Genomic DNA, 14,205 nt, shown 5'->3' on the forward strand with positions numbered 1-14,205 from the left:
AAGTTTGATCAGAAAGTAGCCGCGCTAGAGAATGTTCATCAGGTCCTATCCGTCCTATGTCCATTATGCTCTTGCCTCATCGAAAAGAAAAAAAAAAATAAAGAAAAACTGCTACCGCTGTACTGTATTTTACGAGGTGCGTTTATGGACAGCGAACAGGTTAACTCGTACGAGTGATGGGTGAGCATTTGTTACAGCTTTTTCTGATCTAAATTTTTTACGGAGAGAAAAATAATTTTTAAAATAAAATATATAGAGTAAGTAATTCTTAAAATAAATAGTTTTTCTTAACTTTTAGTTTATTTTAAAGAATTACTCTTACGGATTCCACTTAAAAAATTAAAAGCTGAAAGCTGTTTAATAGAATTCTATTGGTTTAAATAAAAGACTGCTTTGAAAACTTACCAAATAGACCCTTATTTGGTTGTGCCCACTGCCCAGCCCGAGGCGACAACTCAAGAACCAGACGTAGGTTTTCCTGCCCAGTGATGGTAGCGAGGACAGCCGAACAGTGGACGGGTGCTCTGTTGCGTAGCGGAACAGTAGTTCCAGATTGAGCTCATGAACAACCGGTGCACAGCCATGCGATGGGCGTGGTCCAAGATCATGCTTCCTCGACTCAATGTGTCGTCGCAAATGTTGGAGGCTTCCACGTGGCCGGTGCGAGGAGGTGCTCTCTCTTTAATTACTCTGATTGAAATGGAAACGCATAAAGTACACATATAAAAGTACAAATGTGCATTCATGTAAATATATATATGAAGTTAAAATTTACAAAAAAAAAAAAAAAATCTATAGCCCATGTAGACGCACATGTTGCTAGTCTAGTTGACCTAACTAAGGGCATCTCCAGCAGTAGATGTATCTAATGCTATAGTACTTTTGCGGTACCAGCAGATTTTCTATCAGGTGCTACAGTACTGCTACAGTGTTGCAGAGAGAATAGAGCTGTACTTTTGCCCGGGTTACTGTAACATTACAAAGATGCACATGTTGCCTCTAGTGCTATAGTACCCCTAAAAGTACTATGCAGTATGCACCACTGTAGCAGTACTGTTCACAGACTGATAGTGGATAAAGAGGAAGGGAAACACTGTAGCAGTACTGTTTGTAGAGGCTGACAGTGGGTCCGAAGGGAAGAAAAGAGTAGTAGAAGTTAGGAAATAGGATAGCTGTTGGAGATGAAAAAAATAAGGGATGTTGTAATAGTGATAGGGGATACTGTAATAGTATTTTTAGGATGAAAATTTAAGATAGTTGCTGAAGATGACCTAATGAATATTATCCGGGTTGTCTTGTGACCTTTGAACAAAGTTTAGACATAAAACTGGCTTTTTTGTGAAACCACCTTGCAGCGGGTGATAGAGTTGTGAGAGTGAGATTTCGTCCACCAAAATTTAAATCCTGGTGCTCACGTAGCGCGTTGTCCACTGATTTAAGTGTGTGCATGAGGTATGGTCTTTTTCTTTTCTTTTATTTTCTCTTTCTTTTTGAAAAAGGTGCTCTGGTTTCGACTTTTGGAAACACGAGGTTACTCTTGCGTGTGACGCGTGGAACGCTCGGCGCGTGGCGTGGCGTGCCTTCTCAACAGCAGTCGCACCTCTCCATGTGATTGGTACGTGCCCTATCGTTTTCGCAGGAGTCCAGGGTGTTGAGCCCCACATGAGTTGCCTTTTCCATCTATTTTTTTTAACAATGGAATATAATTATCTTAGCCTTCAATATAAATGCATCCGACCTCATTAACTTATTACAATGTTTTTGCACTCAGCGTCTACATCAGTCTGTATAAAGAGAAATTTAGACCAATAAACACTAACATAGTCTGTATAAAGAGAAATTATTAAAAGTAATCTTATTTCTAAGTCTCCATCCATGGTTGGCGAACACTGTATCACCGTAGTCTCAAGAGTATGATATGCAAAACGAATCCTCTCTTTATATTCATCACACTTTTGCAAATGCACCCAGTACCGGAGCCAATAGGTTTCTATGTATAGTACATGTATATAAGTTTTACAAGATGATTTATCAAATAACATATTATTTTTGCTAAGCCATAAAACCAAGCATAAAACAGATGTCCCAGTTAACAACAACCTTTTATCTTCTGTTCCCCTTATTTATCAAATAACATACCATTTCTGCTAAGCCATAAAACTCAGTATAAAACAGATGCCTCGGTTAACAACAGCCTTTTATCTTTTGTTCCCCTTCCAGTTAGCTAATCTCTAAATAAATTATCCATACTGGAAGGTAAATTCAAGTTAAATGATATTCAAAAAAAGGTGTTGAATGGTTTCATTGCTACTACAAAAGCAACAAGTTTTACTCGCATTTCAGTTTCGTCTTTCTAAATTGTCTTTAGTAAAAATAACACCCTTTTTAAAATACCACAAGAAAATCTTTATTTTTAGAGAAATCTTCATCTTCCACACCACCCGATTGGCTTCTATATTCTCATTATTTAAAAAGATCATGTACATAGAATGAACTAAAACACTGTCCATTCTAATGTAAATTCCACCTAAAAACATCATGATTATCATTAAAGTGAATATGTATAACTTGAGCCACCAACTGATGCCAAAGTATTAAGTTTTTACCAACCAACGATCTATGAAAAGAAATATTCAGTGGAACTCTATTGAACACCGTTTTTACAAATGTATTCTTCCTGTGAATAATGATATAAAGTGAAGTGTATAGCTCTCTAATGGTGAAGTTCCCCAACCATTTATCCTTCCAAAAACGAATTTGGTTTCCATCGTTAAGATGAAAAGTAAATAAATTTAGGAATTTTCCTTTAACATTCATCAATCTCGACCAAAATTGTGAATCTCCTGGTTTTTTCTCCACCTAAGCTATTGTTTGGTGCTTTAAATATTTATTCCTAAGAAGATCCTATCATACACCATCCTCGTTTATTAACTTGAACAACTATTTGCTTAAAAGACATTGATTTTGTAAGTCGATATTTTGTATTACTAGTCCTCCTTGATCTTTCAGTTGACACAAAATACCTCATCTAGCTAGCCTATATTTTTTCTTATCGTCATCGCTCTGCCAAAAAACCCTCGATTTATAGTACTCCAATTTTTGTAGTATGCCTCCAGGGACCTAAAAAAGGAGAGCATAAACATTACTAAATTAGTTAGCACCGAATTAATCAAGACTAGTCTACCTCCAACCGACATATGCTTATTTTTCCAACTACTATTTTTTTTTTCAAATTTCTCTTCTATTACCCTCCAATTCTTATTACATAGCTTTCTATGATGCATAGGAATAACTAAATACCTAAAAAGATATGTGTGGGTATGTGTGAAATTTTTTATTTCTTTTGTTCTTCCCATCTGTTACTACTAATTGCATCTGAGTATCTGACAACTACTCCCTCCTAAGGTTCAAAACCTAGGTAACAGTCACTCGCTAGGTCATCTCACCTTGTAGTGAGTATAACGGATTTATACTAGGCCTTGCAACGTATTTTTCTTTTTTATTTAACCTTTTATTTATATATATTCTCCCGTCATGAATAAATATCATTTTCGACATCGACATAGTCATCAAAGCACATATCTAACTACTATTTTTAATATGTTTATAAAATATAGCAAAATTGTACTATTAGAAAATTACTTTTTGAGACAAATCTACTCGTACTATTTTCAAATATCCAAACTCAATATATAAACAGAATTTTATAGCCAAAGTTTAAAAATATTGACTGCACGTAGCTCAAAACGACACTTACTTATGATTAGATGTTATATTCATGTAACAACTTAACAAAAATACACTACATCTCTTTTAACGTATATATGTGTTTATAAATCATAATTTTTTTCAACATAAACAAGTAATTATAAATAAAAATGCAATCAAATGCACCATTCAACTAGAACAACTAAGTAGAAATCATCAGTTTAGCATTCAACAAGTGAAAGGCTATTTTTTGCAACAAAGTTAAGCTCATAATTCATATGCTAATATTGTTTCAACTTCCAACCACATTTTCTTCATATGACTACATCTAAGACTATGCTTGGGCGGCTATGCCATTACCGTTGTGGGCTAAGATGGGCAATACTCGGTCTTGTACTAGGCCTATTAACGGATTTACCTAATAATTAGTCTATTATTATCAGTAAACCTAGTATATACTAGGTTTTGCATACTAGTACCAGGTTTAGTGACACAGTCCTTGTACATGGCCTATTAAACCTAGTTTTAGACCCTTGCTCCCTCTGGTCACAAATAGATATAGTTTTGGATATCGATACGGTTCCAAGACACATCTTTGACTACTATTTTTGGTCTAATATGCTTATACAATATAGCTAAATTATATTATTAAAAAAATTTAGAAAAATCTCTCCGTATCATTTTTAAATATTAAAACTCAATATATAAAGAGTAATTTATAGTCAATGTTTGAAAATGTTGAGCGCACACAATCCAAAACTATACTTATTTGTGACAGGAGGTTTGTGCACATCGCTACGTCTACGTGGGCAATAGCCTAATTAGTAAATTAACTCCAATATAAGAACAATTTAACATCATGCTCCCATGTCATTAATTATCAAGATATATTATTAGTTCTTTATCATTTATTTAGTCTGGTATTTCGTGTTGAAAGTTCGAGCCAGGTAGTTGAATAGTTGTACCTCTGGTACAGTATTCGACCTCCAATAACACAAATGAAATTTCTCGACATCTGATACATAGTTGCCCACTTTAATGTTTTCTTAGCTTTGATACAAAGTAGTTCAATTGAAAGTTTTTGGCCTTCCATACAAAGTTGTCCAGTTGAAAGTTTTCAACCTCCAGTACAAAGTTGTCCAATTAAAAGTTTTTTATTCCCCAAATAAACATCAAATTATTGAAAGTTGGGAATCTTGAATCATAAGTTGGCTATTTTGAGTAAAATATGTTGGGATCTCAAGTCGTATGTTGATATTTTGAGTAAAAAGTTTGGGTATAAGAATCAAAAGTAAATTAGCATGATCCATGGGTAGCAATATATTATTAATTAAAGGTTTTTTGTTATAAGTTTGAATTTATGAGTTCATCAAGATTATTGAATTAATGTTCAAATAATGGCGCAGCCTGTGCGTGTGCGTGTAGCAAATAAATTTATCCCCAGTGTACGTGTGCGTGTGTTCGTAGCAAATAAACTGAGAAGGAAGCCGCCAAGCCAGGGGACCGGGGGTGGGCGCCGCTCCGTCTGGTTTCCGTCCCCGCAAGCCCGTGGCTACACGTGTCGTCAGGGAGGCGGCCCGCTGCTACTACTTTTGGAGGCCGGTCTCTAGTTAGTGCTCCCTTGGACTTTACTCCGTTGAGTATCCCGAGTCAGATTGGGCCCAGAAGCCGAGTCGGGTTGGGCCGAGTAGCCTAACGTAGTCATCAGGGATTTGTCCTATTTATTTGTTTGGTCGTGCTCCCTGCCCAGCCAGAGCCAAGAACCAGACCGGGTTTCTTACCCATAGCGGTGACGGCGGCGAGGACAATCTGCAGTTGCAAACGAGACGGAGATGGAGGTGGATGCGTGGGGGAAGAGCGACCACAAGGGGGAAGGGGAAGGCGAAGCGTCGAAGAGGAGGAACATAGACTCCGATGCGGAGGTTGCGGTGTGGGACCGCGAGTTGATGTGGTTGCAGATGGATTTGGAGGAGTTGTGTACGGAGACGAAGGCGGTGAGGAAGAAAGTCCTCGTTGGGGAAGAGGTAGGCAAATCAGTGAATTCAGACGCGGAGCTGACGAAGAGGACGGAGCCGGAGATAATGATGAAGAGGGAGGCGGCGAGGGAGATACACTTCGAAGTGGAAGGGACAGGCAAATCGGTGAAGATAGAGGCCGATGCGGAGTGGAATAGCGGGAAGGGGGAGGTAATGAGGAAGAGGGAGGGTGCTAGGAAGAGAGGCTCCAAAGGGAAAGGGAAAGGCAAAGCGGTGAACATGTACTATGCCGAAAAGTTGCAGCGGGAGTTGGAGAAGTATGAGGAGTATAAGAAGAGGATGGAGGAAGAGTTTGATCCGAACTCAGAGGAGGTAACGGACCCTTATGCCTTCGAAGCTAGGTCCTTCGAAAAGTGGTGGAACGATGTCTATGCCAGGACGGGCTACGGTCGCTTCGAGGACAACAGTGAGTGCCTTGTTAATTATCTCGTTCTCAATCTTACTCGTCAATTACTTGCTCAATTAATTCGGGTTGCTTTGGTTCGGTACTCCAGGTAGCTGGAACGATTTCATACTTCCTAGTGCTATCTAGTCTACTATGATGTCTCTTAGATCTCAAGAGAGATACGTGTGGTAAGATCAGAACTGGACCAATGAACAACAATAGCTTAGATGCGATCCATGCACATGTTAGTTGTAATTGTTTGTACTTCTGCTATTGCCTGCTATCGGACTCGAATATCCTAACTCATTTGAAATCTCCTACAACTATATGCAGCGTCCATCCCTTGCAAGCGTTTTACATTTGATCCCGCTCCATGTGGTGCCATAAAGTGCGAAACCCTACAGGTGTTTTCAGTCAAAGTTGCAGAATTAACAGGAGGTTTACAGTGGCCGCTTGATGTGTTTGGTATGGTTGCGCTACGCGACACAATGGATTTCAATCGCAATATTATCTTCGAGTGCGGAAGGGATAACTGTCAAACCCTCACCGATGAGGTACACAGTATTTCTTACTTACCACTATTGTTTCTTTATTCTTGCTGTGCTGCCTATTTCCTACATACTTTTTCATGCATTGTCCTAGTTATTGTTACCATGCAAGCATGCGTAGAGTTTGTACCGTGTAGTTGTTGTACCCATTGTTTTTCTGCATTGAACAATCTTAGTTTTGCCATCTAATTCTACTATTGCCTCCTTTAATTAGTCAGCGTTATACACGGTGATCCGATATTATACCTTTGTAGAAATTACCATGACTCCCGTGTGTAGAATCGCCATGCCTATTACTTACATTTGAATCATGTAGACAGATCTAACATTGTATAAACAAACGAGAAGACGAAAATAAGGTATAGGAGCCACCTCAAAAGTAAGTCATGTCTTTAGATTTGATCATAGAGATATTTACAGAGTAAATGGCCATCTTAATGCATAGTGTAAGTCAGACTTAACTAATTACTAATTCAAACAGGTACACACTTCTTTGACTACTAATTACTGATTTAAGATATTGACTAAGTTGGTACTTCCAGAATATAGGGAGCACATGACTGTTGTCAGGTATAGGAGCCCTATGGAAGGTTGCATGTGATTTGCAATTTTTACCTCCGACTGTCACTTTGGGAACTCTAGGCCATTTACATGTGCCGCCACTATGCATTGGCAGTCCCATTTTGTGATTTTGTTCCTCAGTCTGTTTAAGCTTGTGGTTTATGTGTCATTGTATTTGATAGTTTTGTGGCTGTTTCCTCTGAATTTTGGCTAGAAAAATGTTTCAGGGTTGTTTTCAAGGCATTGGCAAACAAATGTTCTAAATAAACATGCTTTAACGTTTTTGGATGATATGCACGCTACAAAAATCCTATCTTTTTTGTATGTGGCTGATGTGTTAGGCTAATATTTGTCTCCCATCATTTGTGTTATACACCTTGCATCATTTATGCTATCCACTTTGCGTTCACTATACTGTTTCAGTGTTTTCTTGCTCAATGTTTGCCTCTTCTTTCACTTCAGTTTACTTACTGCTTACTTATTGGTATTGCATGCAGAATCCATATCTAGTACTGACAGGTCCTGTGCGCGGTGTCTTGTTGTGTGATTATGTGGTCTTTGAGGTTTCATTGTATGTGAGGGGCACTAGTAAATCCGACGATAAAGAATTAAACCTTCTAGCTATTAAAGTCAGGAGCGACTCTTGCCCATCGGCTTCGCTGCTGATTATGCAATCTTACACTAGCAGGCTTAGCACGCTGGGCTTTAAGCTCGGCCATATCATTTCCTCTGTGGAAGCTACAATCAGTGTGAAAGTCATTTCTGGGCCACCGGATGGTTTTCATGGTAAGTTTTTTGCCTCTACTGACAGTATAGAACATGAAATCTTGTTGCATAATTCTGGAGATGAGGAATTGCATCAAACTGGTGATGAGATCAGCCTTTCACGGAGTGTTGTTTCTGTTGAAAGCCATAGAAAGCTGACAGTTTCCGTTAGGGCTTCGGATGGTTATGTTACCTCAACGGGTACAAAGGATTTTGAACCTCAGGAAAAGGGTACAAGCTCTAAAGAGATTGACATTGCTGGCTTGTGCCTGTTAGAAGTCACTGTCGCCTGGTCTCTTATCTATCACTCTTAGTATCTAGCTATCAGTGTAGTTTAGTTGCTGGAAGTACTGATGTTGCAAATACGGTGGGCAGTAGCATGTTAATGAAGATTTCGAACTTGGTACTGTAATGATGAAACCAGGTCATGTTTGCATGTGGATGGAGCAGATTTGATGTCGTTATCGCCTCTCTTTTGGGCACACATGATGAATGATTAATATCCATGCTTGCCTGTATGCATATTTAGGTCATGAATTGTGTAAGCAATGACAACTTACGTGGGTGCAATTGTTCTTTAGATCATTCCTCTGTGCTGGTCTGTGCTCGTGGGGGATGATCCAAAGCATTTTTTAAATAATATTATTTTGCTGGAAAACTACAATTCAAATATGTTAAATGGTAGATATAGGTGCTAGTCGGCAAGCGGCGCTTCGAGCACCTATCAGGATTTGATAAATTTTTCATATTTATGCTATGACCTACCTACCTCGCACACAAAATACATTCTTAATCCAGGAGCACACAAAATACATTTTATAACTGGGTATGCATTGATTAGCACCTACCCACCTCGCATCTTTCCCATAGCTTGATCATGGACAGGTTACTTCCTCTTCCTACAAGGTGTGCACCACAAAAATTATTATACACCAGCAATCCTTGACTGCCTCTTCCTGCAAAGTGCGCACCACAAAAATTGGAAGGGGGTCATACCCCCACCAATCAGCAAACCTTGGATCCAATCCACCAAGCAATTTGTCAGCTTCCTCTGCAAGTTTGCAGGCAACTGTAATCGAAGGATGACCGAGCTCGAGCACCATCCTTACTAGGACAATCTACATGGGTGCTTATATGCAATCCCTCATGCTGTTTGTTTGGAGCTTGAATACTGTTTTGCTCTGTAGTTCTAATGTCTAAATTCCGCTCATGCATATAAAAAATAAGCCGTTTAGTAGATAGTATGGGATGTTTTGTATCTTTCTCTCTGCTTCCCTTCTGCTCTGAATATCCCATGCCATCCTCTACTCCACCCCTCTGTTCTGCATATGCTATAACAGGATTCTCACTACTCTCTTCATGACTGCTATAATGTTGTAAATGATTCTCATCCTCTTCTCCATTGATACTCTGTTCCACTAATGCTATACCAAGATCTTCATCCTCATCCCCCAAACTGCTCTGCTCCGATGATTCTTCATCAACAGTACCATCCCTACTTTCACTGTAATGGAAGTAAGGATACTTATAGTTGGTTCCTCTATACAATATGATGGTGCTTCCAGATCTCCAAATGACTAAGCCTCCAGTTTTCCTCTACGAAACAAAATACATACAGCATGCCAAACTGTCAAATGCAAATTGAAATAGTTTGGATCCACCTACACACTATTTCTCCCCAAACTGCTTTTGATTTGTCAAATGGAATTCAATATGAAATCTGCTTTGAAGAAGCAATAGTTAGGTGCATGATAACTTTGTGCAATCATGTACTAAACCCTTTGTTATCCTATCAAATTGTGAAACGAGCTCTAATGTACCAACATAACCTAACACTATTATGCCTACCGACATCATAATTTCCTGAGCGTGTGACCCAGGGAAACGATGAAACACAGGGATAGCTTAACAGGCTTAACAGCCAATGCTAACGCACCCTGGCCTTTTGTCCTCCAATGTTATTACGGCAAGCAGACAGGCACATCCAACGCCAATGCATAATTGCACAGACCAGCGCACAGGCAACAGCAGGACTATGGTGTGCCTGGACATGCACAGAGCAGTGCTCACCTCGAAAATCTCGTGCGTGCGCCTCATGTTCATGGCCCAGACGTCCTCGCACCTGAGCTTCACGACCTCAGCGTTCCGCCACCGCTCGTGTATCCCGTTCACAATTCCCTCCGTCACGCCCGCCTTCCCGACCTTGAGCCTCTTCCTTATCCGGATCCCGATCCCCTGCAGTCGCCGCAGCTTGTCCCGTGGCAGCGCCAGCTCCGCCGCGGACGGCGGCACCAAATCTGACCCCGCATCCCTCCCATGCCTCCTCTGCCGCCGTGCCGCGGAGTCAGCCTCGCCGTCGCCCGTGGCCCAGCTCGGGTCTAGGGTGGAGCCGACGTGGTGGTGCGGGAGCTGGGCCGGGGTGGGCATGAAGATGCGGCAGAGCGCGGATTTTGTCAAGGTAACTTACGCTGCGAAGCTTGTCAGAGATGCGGCGGAGCGCGGAATTGCCGAGGAGCTCCGGCGAGGGGAGGCAGAGACGTGGACAGGAAGGAGGCGGGCGTGAGGTTTGGAGGTGGAGGAGGAGGGGAGGGAGAGGATGGGAGGGGAAGGGTGGGGGGAGAGGAGGAGGAGCATTTGCGTGGCAAAGGAGGGGTGCGAGTGGAGGGAGAATAAGGGTTTAACTGAGCCGTGACGGGCTGGATGGAGCATGGAGGATAAGGTGTTGGAAGGCGGGAGACGGAGGAAAGGGGTGACCGACGCTTTGAGATGCGTGTAGCTAACTGTTCATGTTCTATTTGATCTGAACATGTGTTTTTGTGTGTATGTGAAATAGTGATGTGAACTTGTTAGTTAGGGCTTGTTTAGTTTAAACCCGTAAATAGCCAGGTCAAAACTTGGTTATGTCTAAAGAATTTGGATGCCATTTGGTTGGAATCCAAAATTTCATCCGCCTAAAAAATTTTTTAGCATGCCCAGCCAATTTCTTCAAAACTTAGGCCTTCTTCGGGAGCTACCGTATACTTTTCTCAAAGTACTGTGTCGCTAGCTTTTTCGTCCTTTGCCGATCTCAGTCGTTCACAACAAGCTCCAGCGGATCCCGTATCCAGATGAACAGGGATATGGGCGCTGGTTACTGTAGCGCCGAGAGAGGCAAACTTGCCGATCGATTGAGGGACCTGTATTACTGTACCGAGTGTATGATTGTGGGTTCAAAAGAAAGAAGAGAGTAATGAAAGGTAGAAAATAGGATAGCTGTTGAAGATAAAAAAAAAGATACTGTAATAGTATTAAAAGATACTGTAATAGTATTATAAGGAATGAAATTTTAAAGTATCTACTTGAGATAACCTTATGGGCATCGGATTTGCTGGCCCAAGCTGCCTGCCAAATCCCATAGAACCTTGACGTGGCAGCAAGCTATATGGCAACCAAATCCAACTGCAGTGCATTAATTGTTGGATAACAAACATTCAAATGATAATAACTCTTAAGTCATGATTCTAATTTGTAATCCGATTAAACTACCTACTCCTTGTAATTTAATCAATAAAACAAGACCTATATTAACTATATTTTATCGCTAGAAATTTTTAGATCAGATCCACGTGTCATACTTACACACTAGATTTTGTTGACAGTGTTTTAAGCATTTGGCATGGTCACCATCTAAACATCTCAACTTTAACCAAAATTTGGTCATGCCCATAGTTTGGTTGTGGCCAAATTTTGGTTTGGTATGTTGGTGACACCAACCAAATAGCCCTTTATCCTACCAAATTTTTGGTATGATTAAAGTTAAGGTATGGCCAAAATGTTGGCAATGTGAAGATGTTTGGATTATAGCCTTACTAATATTGTGAATTTTTCTGTAGTTGTGAGTATGACATGTAAGACCCATATGTCACTTAATCTTTTTTTATCAAAACATAGTGAATATAGATCTTGTTTCATGTATTAAATCATAAGAAATATAATGGTGCAAACAGATCGTTAATATGATTTACAGTTTATAAATAGAGTCAGTTAAAACTCGCTAATCAAAAAGTGCAAGAATGTACTGCAGCCAACCATGTAGTGACACCTCAACAAAGCTGTGGGTAGCAGTCGCGCCAAATCATTGGCGAGCTTTTTGCCCGCACGTGTTTCGCCACCTATTTGACTTGCTTGCAGTTGAATGTTAGTTGGCGAGCCAACTTTTGGTAGCCATCCAAGTGATGGCCAAATGCACTGGGCTCACCACTAAATTGGTGCGGCAAGCCAGGGCAGTGAACCAAACGCCCCCTTGATGAAGTGTTCCATTTATCCTCTTGTTGCAAGATCAAGAAAATTTTTGATTAAATAACTTGACAATATCTAGTATTGAGGTTCTATTTGGCAGAGCTTTATTTTCAAGATCTATATATAGTTTAAAGTTTGTATGATAAAATAAAGTGATAAATATATATTTTTAGTTCAAATAAGTGAAAGGATAATGACATCACATAAAAAGGATGAATAGATCCCCTTTTTGACGTCCCTATGTCCCCCCGTGTGGTGTGGCGGCATGGGGATGTCAAAAGGAAAGGGATGGAGTTTTTCTCGTTTTTGGCGTAACAGGCCTCCCTTTGGGAGGCCCGCGGGACGGGCTATTAGCTCAGTGGTAGAGCGCGCCCCTGATAATTGCGTCGTTGTGCCTAGGCTGTGAGGGCTCTCAGCCACATGGATAGTTCAATGTGCTGTTTCTAAAAACTCCGTCCCCTTGTTTAATAGTTGTCCTAAATTAACAGCAGAAATAAACTAACGGATTTTTCATAAGTGAGAAAACTAAATATTTTAGGCTCAACTAGTGCACAATTACCCTAAACAAATGTGAATGTTATAATCTTAAGATGAAAAAAATTATTCAATTATAGCAAGATATGCAAGAAACTCTAATCGGACATTCTGAGCTGTTCATCGGATGTTCCGATGCTGTTAAAAATAGCTAGATTGAATATCACAAAATTAACTCAAAGTACATACAAATAAGCATACAAGCAATTAAATCAATGTGATGCACAAGAGTAAGGAAATATAGAGATAAATGATCTGTTAATTAACGAAGTTTGGATATCCACCGATATCCTACATTTTCGTTAAGAAAACTCGATCACACTTGAGCTGGGTCTTTTTTTAACTATTTTTCTCACGAGGTTGCACACATACACTCCTCGTCTCCACTATAGTTAACTCTTCCTCCACTCCGAAGATAGTGAGTTCTACTACCACTTCCGGACCTCCTCACACTCTTCACTTGAGGAGATCGTCGGTCATCCACCACCGAGCCGTCTAGGAGACGATGGTCTCCAAGAGTAAGAAACTCCCAAACTTGCAAACGATCTATGACAAGTGCTCAACACACGCAACTAATGCACAAATCCTGGACTACCAAAACACCACACCTCTCTCTACTCACTAAGCCACAAAGGCCTTGTATATCACAAAGCAATCCTAGAGAGAGAAAGGGAGCACTCAAAGGTAAGAACACTAAGTTCCAACACCTTTCAAGCCTTTGCAAGCACCAAAAAATCAACTTCAAACCCCTCACAAGACTTTGCATTGATAGTAACTTCTAATCCCCAGATCGGAATATTCGATCCTTCGAATCCCAACGGTCATATTAGGGAAAAATAACACATCGAAACTTCTGATGTATAGATCGAAACATCTGACCCAAAACTAACTCCAACACGAGAACATCGACTTTCTGAAAATTGGATGTTCTGATGGATCAGAACATCCGAAGTCCGGATCGGAACATCCGATCAGAACAGTTGACACTCAGAAAAATAGCGATAACTTTTGACCCCCGATGTCCAATTTCGGTGATCTCAAACTCTATGGAAAGCTTATTCAGAGGGCTACACATCCCAACTGATTTTATGATCTCAATCATATTGGATCAAAATTAGGAACACTCTGAATGCCGATCTAGACACTTCCATCCGTTGTATAAAGCTTGATCCCCTAAGATTAAACTAGGTATCACATGGAACATGCAAACACCACTAAGGTTTGACCGCAATCACTTTTCATCATTAAGGCTGACAACAACAAAGGGTTAATCTAAAACACCTTTTAGATACACTGAACTCGTAAAATGAACTCTCAACACATACCCATCTTGCACTAGGCACATTGTTTGAGCACTCGGCACAACAATCGAGCAACGCTTTCAATAACC

General features: G+C 40.3%; 1 protein-coding gene and 1 pseudogene across 1 annotated transcript; one reads left to right on the forward strand and one right to left on the reverse strand.

The window, feature by feature from the left end:
* The first annotated feature begins 5,436 nt into the window (after positions 1-5,436).
* Positions 5,437-8,511, forward strand: LOC133889746 (uncharacterized). The gene is made up of 3 exons (XM_062330208.1): positions 5,437-6,150; positions 6,463-6,683; positions 7,736-8,511. The coding sequence occupies exons 1-3, from the start codon at positions 5,541-5,543 to the stop codon at positions 8,315-8,317; spliced, it is 1,413 nt and encodes a 470-aa protein (XP_062186192.1). The 5' UTR covers positions 5,437-5,540; the 3' UTR covers positions 8,318-8,511.
* Positions 8,512-8,902: 391 nt separating this feature from the next.
* Positions 8,903-10,655, reverse strand: LOC133889503 (CRM-domain containing factor CFM2, chloroplastic-like; annotated as a pseudogene).
* Between the last annotated feature and the right edge of the window lie 3,550 nt (positions 10,656-14,205).

Source organism: Phragmites australis, chromosome 13 (assembly GCF_958298935.1).
Source record: "Phragmites australis chromosome 13, lpPhrAust1.1, whole genome shotgun sequence".
NCBI lineage: Eukaryota > Viridiplantae > Streptophyta > Magnoliopsida > Poales > Poaceae > Phragmites > Phragmites australis.

Coding starts and splice junctions, on each gene's coding strand:
- LOC133889746 (XM_062330208.1), top strand. CDS start 5,541: ATGGAGGTGGATGCGTGGGGGAAGAGCGACCACAAGGGGGAAGGGGAA. Junction 6,151..6,462: donor CGGTCGCTTCGAGGACAACA/GTGAGTGCCTTG, acceptor AACTATATGCAG/CGTCCATCCCTTGCAAGCGT. Junction 6,684..7,735: donor GTCAAACCCTCACCGATGAG/GTACACAGTATT, acceptor TATTGCATGCAG/AATCCATATCTAGTACTGAC.